This window comes from Coenobita brevimanus, chromosome 92, assembly GCF_032717465.1.
Source record: "Coenobita brevimanus isolate Jiangsu-jjx chromosome 92, ASM3271746v2, whole genome shotgun sequence".
NCBI classification, from domain to species: Eukaryota; Metazoa; Arthropoda; class Malacostraca; order Decapoda; family Coenobitidae; genus Coenobita; species Coenobita brevimanus.
The window spans coordinates 9742326-9759810 of NC_137045.1; the positions used below are offsets into that span (position 1 = coordinate 9742326).

At 45.5% G+C, this 17485-nt stretch overlaps 1 protein-coding gene across 1 annotated transcript in view; it reads right to left on the bottom strand.

Moving 5' to 3' along the window:
• LOC145412074 (uncharacterized) overlaps positions 1-9180 on the bottom strand; it is a 122857-nt gene extending 113677 nt beyond the window's left edge. Inside the window, exons 1-2 of the mRNA XM_080281992.1 lie at positions 9063-9180; positions 2877-3165 (exon numbers count right to left, since the gene is read on the bottom strand). Coding sequence (XP_080138118.1) covers positions 2877-3165; positions 9063-9180 — 407 coding nt within the window. The remainder of the gene's footprint in view (positions 1-2876; positions 3166-9062) is intronic.
• Positions 9181-17485: the final 8305 nt, after the last annotated feature.

Consider the following 17485-nt stretch of genomic DNA (forward strand, 5'->3'; position numbering starts at 1 on the left):
AATCCCTCCTTTCACTTGTACCTAATTTTTCATTCCCAGCTTCATCCGATCCCTCTATAGCAAGTACAAGTGCTCGTGGGCCTTTCGGGCCCCTCGCACTTGCTCTGCGGAGGGCTCTCGCGCTGGTATAGTTTATTTTAGTTGTGCCTATGGGCAAAAAATTCTACACAGATCCTATGCCGGGCGCCTGGAGCAGCGTTTTTTGGTCAAAATGTGATCGCTCATTAAATATAGTAAAAGTTTTTCAATCATGATGGGACCAAGTTTTTTCACATCAGCGAATTTTTTGCGATTTTTGTGCCAATTTTGGTGCGATTTGAATGAGTAGTTTCGGCTGCCCAAAATATACACACACACACACACACACACACACACACACACACACATACACACACACACACACACACACACACACACACACACACACACATGGCTAGTGCTATAGTATATTAGATTTTACTGGCATATTAAACTATCAATATTTATCTCAGTCTTACATCTCAAAATACCCTCGGCGTTTCTTGTCTCCTTGAGTTCCTTTTTTCTAAATATCAAAGGGATAAGGGGAAGAAAGGAACGAAAACTCCTACGTAAAAGAAATTAAAAACAAACAAAAAGACGAGACACATTTGTAAAGAAAATACGTAAAAAAAAAAAAAAACGGAAATCACAAGAGAACAATTGTAATGGAAATACATATTAAATAACACAAAAAATTACAAGAAAACATTTACAAGGGAAGTACAATAGCATAAAAGATGAAAAGAAGGAAGAGATGGAGGAATCAGTCAGGGTAGAAACTGAGGCAAAAGTTTGAGTGAAGAGTTGAGTATTATCAGGGGAAGAGACAACAACGGAGTCATCAGAGTGGAAAAGGGGAGAGGGAGAAGAGGAAGTTAACTAGAGGGAGGGGGGAGGGGAGGATGATAGGGTTTTTGGGTATATGCCAGAGGGAAGAACGGGAGTTTGAATGAGTTGGATGTTTTGATGACTGTGTGTGTGTGTGTGTGTGTGTGTGTGTGTGTGTGTGTGTGTGTGTGTGTGTGTGTGTGTGTGTGTGTGTGTGTGCACGTAAACTAGTTCCCATTTGTACGTAACTATTCCATGTACGAAGATAAACCCTTCCCTATATGTAGTTGTGCTTAGGTGTATGTGTGTGCGTGACTGTACGTGCGTGTGCGTATTCGCGTGTGAGTCGATGTGTATGTGGGTGAATATTACGTCATAAAGATAAACTCTACCCCGGAAGCGCAATTTGCCCCCAACAATTTTAAAACTATTGGCTTTTGCGGACCCGCCATAGGAAGTCTAACTCAACCCCATGAAATAAAAAAGTAAATAAATAAATGAATAAATAAAACGTTTCAAAATAATTAGTGTCACGTCAAAATCATTATAGTATTAGATTAGGTACTTTCAAATTAGCGCAGTTTAACGAGTCACTATGAAGTCACGCCAAAAATCACTAAACAATGACACATTTTCTAATCATTTCTAAATCACTTCAAAATCACAGCGTTTTTAATATCGGTAACTCTGACATCGCATCCGAAGCACTAAAAAAATTAAGCCAAAACGATGCCGTTGAACCTCACTCACTTCAATATTCACCGCAGTGCCATTTCAACCTCACGTCAAGCTCACTCTCATATTACATCATTTCAAAATCACATCTAAATCACGGCATTATTAAACATCTAACTTAAAAATCACGTAAGAATCAGTAACCTTAAAATAAATTCTATAGTCACCGTATGTGTCACTTCAAAATCGCGCCCAAAATGGTGTAATCTTTGTAGTAATGTCACGTCGAATTCACTGCAATCTGTCACTTCAATATCACGTCTCCAGATCACCGCAGTAAAGTCCTTTTCAAATCACGTCGAAATCACTATAAAATTACTCGCTTCAAACACACGAGAGAGAGAGAGAGAGAGAGAGAGGGAGAGAGAGATAGACGCACCTTTAATTCAGTATGGACGGTTCCGTGTCACTGCGCGCGCAAACACACACACACACACACACACACCGGTCTCTCTCTCTCTCTCTCTCTCTCTCTCCAAAGAGTACTCTACAATAACTACCCAAACAAGAACAAAAATTAGTTGGCAACAATGTTAAGGTCTAAACAGATTCACCACAGGACAGCTTCAGAGACAGAGGCTTAACTTGACCTCCCTCCTGCGACACAAGTTGATATTGAGCAACAGGTAAAAAATACAGAGCTCTTTTTCTCTCTATGGCTTTCTCAATAAGCAGTTCTAAGTCCGTACAGAGTTACAGGTAGGAAATAAGGAAATACAGAGCTGTAGGATCAAAATATGTGAAACAAAACTCGATGCTGCAGACAGATAAAAACAGAACTACATGATGAAGACAGAGAGAATTTTCAGAGCCACTAGCTGTAAGAACTGTGATATAGGCTGAAGACAGACTTACACTTCAAATACAATCTTTAATACTTTGAAGAGACAGGTTCGATGTCGAGGATGTAAAGAAAATTCCGAGTGCAAAGGTTAAAATATACGGAGATATGCTTTAAAAACAAAATCACGTAGGGAAGGCAAGCTCTAAATTTCTTATGAACAGTTATGAAGAATAAGAGTGACAGACCATACACTTCACCCATAGTTCAAGGGTTATGGGAACGAGTATGGTTATGGGAAGTGATCAGCCTACATCCCACATTACACACTGCCGTCAGCAATGATACAACGATACAAAAAGGCAGAGACATGCTGTATCTTCTTCATGTGCTTCGTAAGTTTCATCAATAATTAGGCTTGTCTTCCCTTTGTGAATAGCCAATAACTCTATATATTAAAGCTACAGAACTTACAAAGATATGTGGCCACAGAAACATCTATATTCCTTACCTCTCTATTGCCTTCTTGACGAGGGGTCCCTGGTAGAGCGCCGGGTGACTGTTGACGAAGTAGAGGAACTGAAGCTCCCTCTGTGCAGCCCTGATCAGGTTGAGGCTCACCTGAACCTGGCTGGCTCCCTTCAGGCCCGTCTTGAAGCTTGCCTGAGTCGTAGTGCTCATCTTCAGGCCTCCTCCTCCTCCTCCTCCCCCTCCCCCTCCTCCCCCGCCAGCTCCTCCCCCGTCTCCCCCTCCTCCCCCTCCACCTCCTCCGCCCTCCGTGGTCCTTTCACCCACCACGGCTGAAAGAAAAAAAGGAAATTTTTTTTTGGCAAGGCTTAAAAATGGTGAGTGATGATGATGATGGGAAAGTTGGGATGATGAGGATAAATGTGGGGACTTCAGGGGTATATTGGGAAAAATGGGGTGTTAATGAGAGAGAGAGAGAGAGAGAGAGAGAGAGAGAGAGAGAGAGAGAGAGAGAGAGAGAGAGAATATATCAGAATCACTCATCACTAACGAAGCGAGAGATAGTGTGAAAGAGAGAACGTCAGGCTAACACAAGAAGCAAATGTTTGAACGTCCCCAAATTATAAAACGTGTAAAAGTTAAATGCATCCCTAATAGGATTTCACCAGGACCTCCCCCACCGCCGCCGCCGCCGCCGCCACTAAAGCGTTCTCCCGTCTAATGCCTCCGCCCGCCCTACATTCACCTGTTCGCTAAATTTCGCCCGTCCGGTAAATCGAGGGTTCCGTAAATCCGTTCTCTCCGAGGAAAAACAAAACTCACTATGATGCCTATTTTTTTCTTATTTGCTTGCTTTCTCCGGACGATTTTTTCTTTTAAATTTAGGGATTATTTTCTTCGAGATGGTGGGGTTTGATACGAACTTCATTAACCCCTTCTCTACCTGGAGGTTCTTAGAGGATGAGAAAAGAAATGGAGGTAGCACTCTTGAAATATAAAAAAAAGACTGACATACTGAAAGGGTTAAATGGTTGTGCTTCTAACTGCTGCAGCGCACACACACACACACACACACACACACACACACACACACACACACACACACACACACCTAAAACCCAACTTCTCGTACTCTTCGCTCACTCTCACTCAGTTCTAGTTAGCCACACTCTTTCTTTCACTGTGTATGTGAAAGAGAGAGTATAGCAAATATATGAAAAACTCAAATCAGAAAATAAACATGTGATAAGAGAAAATAGAAAAACGAAAATGTTGTGGAGCATTATGTAAATATAAAGATAATATCGTATGTATGGCAGTAATTCTGGACACACACACAGACAAACAAACAGATTAAAGTACTAGTGTGTATGAGCCGGGCTGGAACAATAACAATAACATTACCCTAATAACAATGGCAATAACACCAATGATGATGATGATGATAACAATAATAATAATAATAATAATAATAATAATAATAAAACAATATTATCATCATCGAAATAGTAATCCTCTCTCTCTCTCTCTTCTTTCATCTTTACCCCTTCTTTATTTTCCCTTCCTCCCTTTCCTCTCTCCCCTCTTTCCGTTTTACTCTCTCTTCTGTCCTTCCTTCCCTTTCCACCCTCGCTCTGTAATCCCATCCTCCCCCCTTAGACGTGCACGGGGAAGGGGGAGGGGGAGAAGGGGAGGGGGAGAGCGAGAGGGAGGGAGGGGACCATAACAGTGGCAGTAACATCACGGGCCACAAGAGGGACTATTTCAAAGCAGTATTTACCGCCTTCAACTAATCTCTTATTTCTTCTAGCTACATTCAGACGATTTTGCCCAGGCTGTTAGTGTACCCCACGGTTCAACTAAAACGTGAACCCAGTGGACTGCAGGCTGAAGTTATCTCCCTCCTCCCCTCTTCCTGCAGTCCACCATCCTCCTTTCAGGGATGGGGAAGCTAAAAGGACGTTTGTATAACCAGACCGCTGCTCCGACCACTTACATCGGTGCCACCACATGAAGGCTTCTCTCTCCAGCCTCTCGCCTACAGTAGTTAATTCTCGCGATCTACGTCTGATTTTCTTTAGTTTATGGAAATCGCCTCGTAGTGAAAGGGTTAATGGAGGTTGTTTCCAAGCCCTTCAGCACTAATGTCTTCCCTGACCTCAAAAACATCGTCAGGCGGCAGGAAAAAATAAAAAGGAGGTCACCAATTTGAAAGGGTTAATGAAAAATGTGACCCAAATTAATCCCTCGACCCTTGCACCCCACCCCACCCCTCTCTGTTCACCCTACCTCCACCCTCCCACACCCTTACCAACACCCTCACCCAACCACCTACTCATCTTACCCCCACACACTCTTTTCCACACCCTCACCCTACCCCCACTCTCTCACATCCTCATCCAGTCCCCTATTCATCCCATCCCCACCCTCCCATATCCCTTCCCACACCTCACCCAACCCCCTATTCATCCTACCCCCACCCTTCCACACACCCTCACTCATACTGACTCATACTCTATAACCCCGTCATCCATCCCTCTTTCTCCAACCCAGGACGCAGGAGAGGGACAACTTCATGCGGTGGCACCGACATAACTAGGCGACTCCACTGCCCGGTTATATAAACGTCCCTCAACTACTTCCCTATCACCGAAAGATCTAATACCACTCCTACCACCTTCATCCACAACCTGCACTACCACCATCCATCCCCGCCTCTATCCCCCATCTTCATCCCTCCACATATACCCTCCACCTCCACCTACTCACACTCTTATTCTCGCCCTTACCTCCACATATACACCCACCCCCACCTACCCACACCCTCACTCTCTCACCCTCACAGCCACTCATTCTTCACCCTCCACACCCTCACCCCATCTCTAGCCCCTCCTTAACTCCACATTCTCTCATCTATCCCTACATCTCACTCCATCTCCAACATACAACCCCTCCCCCCTAAAAAAAAAAAAAAAAACCTACATCCACTTTCACCTTCCTCTCTCTCTCTCTCTCTCTCTCTCTCTCTCTCTCTCTCTCTCTCTCTTCATCCATTCATTCCCTCTCTCCCTCCCATCCTTTTCATCCTTTCTCTCTCTCCCTCACCCGGACCCACGCACACCCTACACCCCTCACCCCCTAGCACTACCCCCCTCCCCCCGCCCAGGCCAGCGGAAACTTTAATTAGGCCAGAAAATTGATAAGAGAAGATGAAGAGGGAGAAAATATCGGGGGAACTTTGTCCGGACATTTTCTTTACCCTCTGCCAGGCCCCCAGACACCCTGCCTCATCTTGCCTGCCTCACCCTGCCACCTCGTCTCTACCTCACATATCCTTACTCTGCCTCATGGTTCTCTGTTCCACTCCGCCTGCCTCACTTTGCCATTTCTGTCTCACTCTGCCTCCCTTACCCTAGCTCACTGTGTTTCATTTCGTATTCTCTGCCTCACACATCTCTACTCTGGCTTACTCTCTGTCTCACCCTGCCTCGCACTTCCTCACTCTGTGCCTCTCGCTGCCTCGCTCTCTCTCTCCCTCACTTTGCTTTCAGTTACTGTCTCTCCCCGTGATTTGCTCTCTGCCTCATTCTCACTCTGCCTCTCCCTGCTTTACTCTCTCTCCGTCCTTCACTCTCCGCTTTGCCTCACCCTGTCTCACTCCCTGCCTCTCTCTGCCTCACACTTCGTCACCTTGGCACACACTACCGGTACCTCACCCTTCCCTCTCTATTTAATCCTGCTTCTCCCTTCCCCCCTCTTCACTCTACCGCACCCTATCCTCCCTGCCTCACCCTTCCTCCCATTCACTCTACTTCACCCTACCTTCCCCGTCTAACCCTGCCTCACCTTTCCTCCTCTGCACACTACTTCACCCTATCCTCTCTACGTGACCCTGCCTCACTCTTCCTCCTCTCCACCTTTCCTTCCCTGCCTCCCTTGTCCCACCCTGCCTCCCCCACCCTGCCAGCTACGAAGTCAGTTCTGATTCCTGCCTTACCATGTCTCTTCAGCTTATCCTGCCTCTCTCTCTCTCTCTGCCTCGCAGAATCTCCCTGCCTCACACACTAGGGGGGAGAGAGAGAGAGAGAGAGAGAGAGAGAAGAGAAGAGAAGAGAAGAGAAGAGAAGGAGAGGAGAGGAGAGAAGAGAGTGAGGGGAGAGAGAGGGGAAAGTGAGAGGTTCGTGATCTGGGTTTCAAATCTCCCCTCCAGGATTAGTTGGGAGAGGGGGAGAGAAGGGAGGGGGGGAGGGGAGGAGAGGGAAGAGAAGAGAGAGATGGAGGGGATCGAAGGGTGGGGAGAAAGAGGGGAGAATGAGGGGAGGGAGGGGAGGGGAGATGGAGGGGGGATGGAAGGGAGAGAGAGGGACTGAGGGGAGAAAGAGGGAAGGCGGTGGGAGAGGGAGGGATAAAGTTAAGAAGGGACGTGATGTGAAGGAATGGAGAAGGAGGGATGGGAGAGAATGGAGGAGAAGGGATGGGGAAGAATGACGAGGAAGGAATGGAGAAGAGATGAGAAGGAATGGAGGAGACGGGATGAGAAGGAATGCAGAAGGGATGGGAAGGAACAGAGAAGGAGGGATGGGAAGACAAGAAAGAATGAAGGAGAAGGAATGGGAAAGAACGGAGGAGGAAGGAAGGAATGAAAGTGAAAGTATGGATGGAGAGAGGGAGATGGGCTGAAGAGACAGACAGCACAAAGATGGCGGGATTACCTCACATGCAAACTAACATCAACCAGCCTGACTGTCCTTTCCACGCCGTTTGTAATGGTATGTATTTTGTGCTTCTCTGACATCAACACTGCTCTCCCTCACCCACCAAGCTCTCAAGACACAAACTACAGGAATAAAAGGAGGACCACCACACAGCAAAGAAAGACGGCAATGGAAAATTTACAAGGAAAAGAGGAAAAGATGAACATGTAAACTAAAGGAATAATTGTCTGTCTTCTTTTTTCACTGCAGTTGTATCCTCCGTCATCTGCATGTGAGATAACAATGGTAAAGTTATCATTTCATTTTCAACCGTGAATGTGGGGGGGGGGGCAACTGCAGAGCCACTTTATTTATCATTCATCTGAGAACAAGACATGAAAAACAATTATACATCCAATTTTTCACTACACATTAATGAATACCTTTAGCTGGGAATGTGAAGGTAGAAATATCTCACAATATATAAAACTTTGGGAAGTTTAATAAATAGAAGGGCATGTGGGGGGGAAGGGCAGGGAAGGGAGGAATGGAAGGGAAAGAGAGGGAGGAAGGGATGAGAGAGAGAGGGATGGAGAGGGGAGTGTGATATGGAGGGGAGCAAGAGAGGGATAGCGGGTAGAGGGAAGGGTGAGATGGTGGACAGCGGACGTGGGTCAAGTGTAGGAGGGTAAGATTAAGCTGGGAAGGGAAGGGGGGAGAGAAGAGGGAGAGGAGACGCAGGGAGCAGGGGAGGAAAGGCAGCGGATGAGGGAGTGGGGGAGGAGAAGCAGGAAGTGAGGGAGTGGGCGAGGAGAAGCAGGGAGTGAAGGAATGGGAGGGGAAAGAGGAAAGGAGTGGGGGAGTGGGAGAGGAGAGGACAGGCAGAGAATGAGGGAGTGTGGGAGGAGAGGCAAGAAGTGAGGGAGTCGGGAAGGAGAAACAGGGAGTGAGGGAGGAGAAGTAGGGAGTAATGGAGTGGGGTAGAATAGGCAAGGAGGGGGAGGACATGCAGGGAGTGAGGGAATGGGAGAGGAAAAGCCAGGAGTGAGGGAGTGGGGGAGGAGAGGCGAAGAGTGAGGGAGTGGGGAAGGGAAGCGAGGGAATGTGGAGGCAGGAGAGTGGAGGCAGCAGGAGGTAAGTGAGGAGGTGTGGTATGGAGGAAGGCATCACGCATGTTAGGGATGATGAGAGGTGGGCCATACAGCCGAAGAGGGAGAGGAGGAAGAGAGGGGAGGAAAAGAAGAGAGGAAGAGAGAGACGGAAGGGAGAGGAGGAAGAGAGGGGAGGAGGGGAGAGCAGGAAGATAGGGAGGGAAGGGAGAGGTGGGATGTAAGGTGGCACTGCGGTTAGTAAAGTGTATCTGCAGGGGGTAAATTCTCAGACCATCTTCAATCCTGAATCTATACACTTTGGACGTAAATCATGGACATGCTTTTACTCATATACCGCGTCACTGTCGATTATTACCAAGGATCAAAGCAAGAATGGTAGCGAATTTCCTTGCAAAAAAGAAACAACAGCTGCGTCTGCTATACCTGTGATTGCAATTTTGGTAAGGGGTTGTTGGAGAGGGACGCCTTCAGGTGGTGGCACTGATATGACCGACTGGCTTCGCTCACTGGATGTACAAACGACCCTCAGTTCACTTCCCATGCCCCAAAGGAGGATGGTGGACTGCAGGGAGAGGGTAACTTCAGCCTGCAGTCCACTGGGGTCACGTTTTGATGAGCCCGCGGTTCTAACAATTACTACTGCTAATCTGGTACGGGATATGGTTAGGCAAAGGAACAAGATGGTTACGAAGGAGACACTGGCTGGCAAGAAAGAAGGGAGCGTCTTGCAAGTGTTACAAATGCAATGAAAGTAGTTAGTGTACAATACGTCTTCATAAGTTACCGTGACAATTTCATAATTTCAAATGCACGCCGAGTGTTGCTCAGTAAAACAGTTCTAAGAAGAAATGTAATTATATGATCTCGATTTGACCTCAAGAAGCTTGGTGTCCAGTCCGCGGTATGCCGAAGATTCTCTCTCTCCCTCTCCCTCCCTCTCTCTCTCTCTCTCTCTCTCTCTCCACAGTATCGCGGAAACATTGGCAGTGTCGACGGAAACAGTGGACTAATACAGGGTGGAGGGAAAAGTAGACTGGTGTTATGGGGCCTTAAGAAGACTGGGAGGAGAGGGAGCATGGAGGGAAGGAAGGAGAGGAGAGGGAACCTGGAGGGAGGGAGGAAAGGAGAGAAGAAGAGAAGGAGAGAGGAGGAGATATTGCCTAGTGTACCCAACCCTGTACAGTCACAGAAGGGGAAAGAGGATGGCTTCTATATACAGCTGTCGACTGAACGAGGATTATTAAGGCAGACGACATCCTCCTCATACCTCTATCACCCACGAATAAAAAATAAAAAACAAAACAATGTATTATCTTCTGCTTCCCATCATCATCATCATCATCACTCTAACATCCACGAATAAATAATGGAATAAAACAATCAATCATCTTCTGCTTATCATCATCATCATCATCATCATCACCATCATCATCATCATCATCACCAGCACCCTCGCAGTCCTTCCCACCAACAAATGGAACAGGTCGGATCCAGGAATAGCAAAATTATTCGTACCTAAATGAGTTCCTGCGCGCTGATCCGACACAAGACTGTAATTGATCTCTGAGGATAAATTTGGGTCCACCTCCTGAAAAAAAAATAATAATAATAATAAAACTTTCCTACCTCCACACACTGACGGCCTTAGTACTAAAACTGGGTGCGCCAAGGTGTAAGCAAGTCCCTGATATAGAACGGTAAATTATAAAACATGTCCGAGAGAATAAGAAAAGGTTAGACTGCGCTTGACTTAACATGACGACATTCTGAAACGTGGTAGAGAGGGCGAACGTCTGGGCTTGTGTTCTTGTCGGGAAAGGAGACTCCCTAACACCTCTTCCTTACCGATTTATTTTTCAAACGACCCATTAATATCCTATTTTTGTTTCTTATGTCTTTTTAATGGTCGATATAGACTGCATGAATGACACATAAGGATAAAGTAATGGGTCAAAATCAGAAATAAATCGGTAAAGAGGTGTTATTAAGTTCCTAACCACACAAAAATACCGCCCCTAATATTTTCCATCATATGTTTCAATGCACGATAGACAGATAAACAGAGAGAGAGAGAGAGAGAGAGAGAGAGAGAGAGAGAGAGAGGCTTAACATAACAACCCTTCAAGTTCGTCATGTATACTGTTACCAGACGATTTTTCCTCCATCTACAGATTTTAAAAATGTGAGTTTTAGAGATAGTTTTAATTACATTTTCACTATGAAGAGTGGATGTCTCTCTCTCTCTCTAAAAAAAAAAAAGAGTCACCTTATGAAGTTAGTTTAATTAACCGTCACTACGAACGTGAGTGGATGGTTGTCTGTGAATGAAATGTTTGATGTTAGCTGCAATCTCTCTCTCTCTCTCTCTCTCTCTCTCAGGCTACAGGTGTTGAAGCCAGAACTGCAAAATCTCTGCTGCCGCTTTACAGTATAACCAACATTATTCTGAGTGAACGGATATTGTTTTTTTATCCGTCTGTCTGTTCAAAAAGAAACAAATACATAAGAGAAATAAAAGAAAAATTAATTGGAGTATGATAAAGAGAAATTGTGTAATATTTCTACTAACTGAAGAATAAGAAAATTTTGATGATGATAGATGAGAATGTAGTGATAAAAATACAAGAAAGATAAAAGGCAAAGGGAGGAAGGAAAAGTAGAGGGTGATGAATGTGAGGTTGAGGGAGAAGAGATGGAAAGGACTGGGGAGGATGAGGGGAGAGGAGGGGTAAAATGAGGAGGGGAAAGAGGAAAGGGAGAGGGAGAAGTAAGACGAGACTGAGGAGAGGGATGAGGAAAGGGAAAAAGAGGAAGGAAAGAGTGTGCAACGGGAAGAGAAGGGGACAAATGAGATGAAGGAAGAGAATGGGGCGAAGAGGAAGGGGAGAGGGGAAGAAAGGAGATTGTGACGGGAGAGGAGGTAGATGAGAGAGAGGAGAGTGAGAGTGAGAGGGAGAGGAGAGGTAGGTGAGAGAGGGGAGGAGGGAGAGAGTGAGGGGAGGGAAGACACTGTGATGGACCATTAGCGGGGCGGTAACTACTTAACAGCTCCATTATCATGAGGGGAGTGCAACCATCCTCCCCTCACTCCCCCTCTCCACTCCCCCCACTCCGTCCCTCCTAACACCCCTCACTCCCTCCCTCCAGGTCTCCCTTTTATCCCCCTCACACACTCTCCTTCCTCCCTTTATACCCTCAAGCCCATGACTCATATCATTCCCCTCATATCCAATCCTTCATCGTCTCTCCCCCACTCCTTCATTCTTTACTCCCTTATCCCTCCCCCCTCAAAACACTCCCTAATCCCACTCCCCTCACTTCAGTCCCTACCCCAATCCCCTCATTTTCTCTCCCTCCTTCGCCCTACAACATCATCCTCCCTTAACTCCCTCGTCCCTCTCCCCTCACCACACGTCCCAGACTCCCCCACCCCACTCCCCTCACGCCTTCACCCACTCCCCTCCCCTTACACCCTCAACCCACTCCCTTTCCCCTCACTCCCTCACTTCAATCCTCTCACTGCTTCTCTCTCCCTAGTTCAGGTTCCTCATCCCTCCCCTCCCCCTCTTAACATCACATTTCCTCATATTTATACCCCCCCTCTCTCTCTCTCATCCTACCTGCCTAACTCTACCTAAATTCCTCTCTCTCTCTCTTTCTACGAGTATATATCCTCCTCTTATTTCCTCCCTCCCTTCCTCCCTCCATGCTTCCTCCATGTCCTTCCAGCCTCTCCTCTCTCTCTCTCTCTCTCTACCAACCAACCGTTCTACCTGCCTCCCTCCCTGCCTCACTCCCTTCCTACGTGCCTCCCTACCTACCTCCCTTCCTACCAGGCTCCCTACCTGCGGGTCCACCTGCCTACCCTGTTGACGCCTTGCCACCACAACAGGCTAATTGGGGGTAAGGCAGGTGATAATTGGATCAGACAGGCAGGTGAACAGGCAGACTGAGGCAGGGTGAGGCAGTAACGGTGACAGAGTAGGCAGATACCGAGGTAGGGTGAGGTAAGGCGCGCTAGGAAAGGTGGCAGGAGAGGTAAATACCGAGGCAGGGTGAGGCAAGGCGAGACAAAAGTGGGACAGAGCAGGTACATATCGAGCCAGGGTGAGGCAGTAACAATGACAGGGCAGGCAGATACCAAGGCAGGATGAGGCAGTAAAAGTGACAGAGCAGGCATATATCGAGGCAGGGTGAGGCGGGAATGGTGATAGGAGAGGTAGGAGAGCAGGAGGGTTGAGGCAGGGTGAGGCAGGAATGGTGACAGGCTTGAGGAGATAAGAAGGAAAAAAGGGAGGGAGGAAGGAAGGAAAAGGAGAGAGAGAGAGAGAGAGAGAGAGTTGATGGAGTGCTGACGGTGTGGGAACTGTGATAGCGATGGTGTTATTTCATGTCCCCCCCCCTCTCTCTCTCTCTCTCTCTCCACCACTGACAACAAAAGGCTCTCCCCACCATCACCACCAAAACAATTATCTTAAATTTTTCTCCCACATTTTTCTGTCCCCATCATAATATTTTCCATCTGCATTACCGTCATTTCCACTCATCTCCACGAACAATATCTCTCTCATTCACCAGCACTTCCTTCTCCACCATGATCTCTCCTCCACCATCTCCATCACTAACGCAGGGTCAACCCATATAAAACTATCCCCTCCTCCACCACCACCATCATTCTCTCCCTCATTCTCACAAACTGGTCTTTCTCCAACATAATCCCGTCCTTCTACCCCCACCATCTCTACTCCTCCATTTCCTCCTACCATTAGCTTCCTCAATCTCCCTCACTTCTCCAGCATCTCTTCCTCCTTCTCCACCATAATCATCTACTTGAATGACACCACTTCATTCACTCATCCATCCCCATCACCACCACCACCACCATCTCCCTCATTCATGCCCAATTCTCGATCTCCACCATCGTCTCCACCACTGACAATACCTCACTCCACACACACACACACACACACACACACACACACACACACACACACACACACTTGGCCGCTACTCCAGAAGATGAGATTGGGCTCCGGGAAGACACCATCACAATAAATATAAATCAATCAGTAAAATAAACGAGATCCCGACATTTTTTTCCTCGGTCACCAGTGGATTTACGGGGAAAATCTGAAAATAGGATAAATATTTGGCCTTTCTATAATACCGGGCGACAATAAAGACAGCTAAATAAATAAATGAAATAAATAACGATAAAATGTTGCGTTACCCTAATCACATTAAAACGTCACTCAGTCTTTATGTAGGAAAAGAGGTCTGGACGATGATGAACAGAAAACTACTGATTCCTATACAAGGCGAGTCTGATGATGATGATGATGATGATGATAAAGAGAATAACTACTGACTATATACAGAGTAAGTCAAAGTATCAAGACCACCTTTACAAAACCTACTATGATTTTCTTTCCTCTGCATACTGTCACAAAATTACAGGGTGGTCCATACATTACGCATCGCATTTCTCGTGCCTCCATCCCCAGTCTACGTCAGGGAGGGTCGAGGGTACTTCTGGCTTCCTCATTACGTTACTGAACCAACCATGCAATCAGTGGAGGTAAAAGAGGCTATGAGAGGCAGAAAATGGCGCATGGTACACACTGGTAACGCTGATAGCCGTCCCCGCAGCAAGAATAATGGACTGTGTAATATCTGGACTACCCTGCATGCTGTGTGGTATGTCTCGGCTGTGATGTGTTTGTCATTTCGAACCCTCATTAACACAGCTGACGGGGTATGATGACAGACAGAGAAACGATGGTGTTATTCCCATACTGAGAGAGAGAGAGAGAGAGAGAGAGAGAGAGAGAGAGAGAGAGAGAGAGAGAGAGAGAGAGAGAGAGAGAGAGAGAGAGAGAGAGAGAGAGAGAGAGAGAGAGAGAGAGAGAGAGAGAGCATCTGTAATAATACCTGTCCAGTACCGCAACACCTGAATTAGCCTCTTCAGTGCGAGGAGGTCATTTATATTCTATTCCAGCTAATAACAGACGATTTTATTCAGCAAAGGAAAGACCTGTACTAGTGAAGGGGATAATGAAACTAAATCTAACTCCTCCAGCGCCAAATATCATTGTTAAGTTGAATAATAATAATCGACAGGGAAGCCTACGTAGCCTACCGGTTTGTCCACGTCAAATATTATCGATCAGGTCTGCTCCAAGCCTTAACTAAACGCAGGTGACCATGAGATATAATTCAAGTATTCAAAATATTCAAGGGACACGGTAATAAGGCCGTCGATAAAAATATTTCACAATTGATCGCTCAAATGATACTAGAGGCAATGGACATAAAATTATCGGCAAACGATTTTCAGTCACACGAAGCTAAGCATTTGTTCTTTACTAGAGTTGTAAATATATGGAACAAACTTTCCTCCAATGTTCTAAAATATGATACTGTACAAACCATTAAAGGTCGCTTGGAAAAGTACTTGTCTTCTGACCCCCAGCTTAGTGTGTTCACTCCTGAATAATACATTTCTGTAGCACATTAACTTTTTTCTTTTTTTCAGAGCTCGGATAACTCAACCTACGGAACAACATCAAATACTGAGTTAGTATTACTTTACTTTTCATGCAGATAGTGTAGAATAAGATTTCCTTTCCGCCTTTCCTAAGAAACTTCCACGACAGTTTTTCTATGCTGCATGGTCTTTCTCACTACTTCCTGCTGAATTCGGCTGGAGAATATGGTGAAAAGGTGGCGAGCCTTCCTAATTTTCTATCCTTGTCTTTAGCTGACAGAATATTTTTGTTAGTTATAACTTTCCCTACGCTATAACAGTCGCGAAAAGACCAATAGGTCTGTTCCTGGTTGCTTTCCTTTGTACGTTGTACTCCTTTGTATCATCATCACCATCATCCAGGCCTCCTTTCCTACCCCCGGTTAGGGTACAGTACTACCGTACGGTACTACTACTACTCCTACTAGCCTATTAATGTAAAAGAAAATTCCACCGTACTAAAAGGGCTAAAAGAAGATGGAGGCCACGGAAACAGGGGGGAAACTAATCTAATTCTGGTCTAATTCCCCATTTTTCTCCCGTGGCAAAAAGTGTTGGATAAACTTGATATATGGAGCCTATTAAAGTCCCTCGCGGCAAAGTTACATAGCGCGTTTAAAGAAGAGCCGGGGAATATGGTTAGTGAGAGAAGAATGAGGTAATTTTTGTTGCTGTGTGTGTGTGTGTGTGTGTGTGTGTGTGTGTGTGTGTGTGTGTGTGTGTGTGTGTGTGTGTAAGAGAGAGAGAGAGAGAGAGAGAGAGAGAGAGAGAGATGCTAATATTTCTTTCAACACTTCATTCCCTTTTATCTCTGCCCCTCCTTTCATCTTAATCTTTCCCCTCACATTTATCATAATTTAATTCTTCTTTCATTTTTCCTTCATTATATTTTTCAGTCTATTTTTCTCCAAATTTCTTCCATCGTTCATCCTAATTCTCGTCATCGCTATGTTTTTAACTTTCTTTCTATCTTTCTTTTGGGGTGTTCAGAGAGAGAGAGAGAGGTAACTATGGTACTCCCAGACACCTCCTCCACCCTCGTCTGCTCTCGTCCTAGCTACTCTTGGATCAAAGGAACACTCTCTCTCTCTCTCTCTCTCTCTCTCTCTCTCTCTCTCTCTCTCTCTCTCTCTCTCTCACTGGGAAAGACCGCAAAGGGGAAATGAGGGACGAAATGAGACACGACGAAGACATGAAAAGAGAGAAAGAGAGAAAAAAAAAGAGAATGAAATAAAGAATCGATGACAAGTAAAAGAAAGAAAAAATATAGTGTTGAGAGAAAGAGAGTAAAAAGAGAAAAAGTGAAGGAAGAAGAGAAAAAAGGAGAGAAAAAGAAAAATATATGCTGATGATATGAAATGAAAGGAACGAAGGAGGGAAATGAAGAAGAAAAGATGCTCTAGGGAATTAATAAGATAAAGGGGAGAGAGAGAGAGAGAGAGAGAGAGAGAGAGAGAGAGACTATATGAATTAAAGAGGAAAAGAAATAAAATATAGAGCAAAGAAATTAAACAGAAAATAAACCAAAGAGAAAAAGAAGTAAAGATGAATAAGGAGAGTAAGAAATAAGAATAAGAAGGAGAGATGAAGAGAAGAAGACGAAAATTAGGATAAGAAAAACGGGAAATGAAATATGTAAGGTGAAAAGAAAGAAGGAAGGAAGGAAGAGAATGAAGGCTGGGCAATGAAGGAGGAAGATGGAAAGAACTGAGGAGGGAGAGAAGGAAGGAAGGAAGTAGTAGGAAAATGGACGGAAGGAGTGAAAGATGGCTGGAAAAATAAAGAAGAGGAAATGAATGAATGAATGAATTAACGAAGGAAGGAAGGAAGGCAGGCAGGAAGTAAAGAAAAGAGAAAGGATGGAAGGAAACACTGGGAAGGAGAGAGGGAAGGGAACAGTAGGAAGAAAGGAAGGAAGGAAAGGATGGAAACAGCGTAGAAACAAGGAAGGGAACAGTAGGTAGGAAGGATGGAAGGAAGGAAAGAAGGAGGGAGGGAAGGAAGGAAGGAAAATGAATAAACGTAGGGTTGGTTTTTGTACTAGACTCTTTTCATGTATTAAGCTCACCCAACAATTGTGTGTGTGTGTGTGTGTGTGTGTGTGTGTGTGTGTGTGTGTGTGTGTGTGTGTGTGTGTGTGTGTGTGTGTGTGTGTGTGTGTGTGTGTGTGTGTGTGTGTGTGTGTGTGTGTGTGTGTGTGTGTGTGGAGGAGGAGGAGAGCATGGGGAAGAAGAGGGAGAGAAGGAAGATGGGGAAGAAGAGGGTGGATGAAAAGGAGAGGTGGAGTACAAGAAAGAGGAAAGAAGGAAAGTGCAAAAGG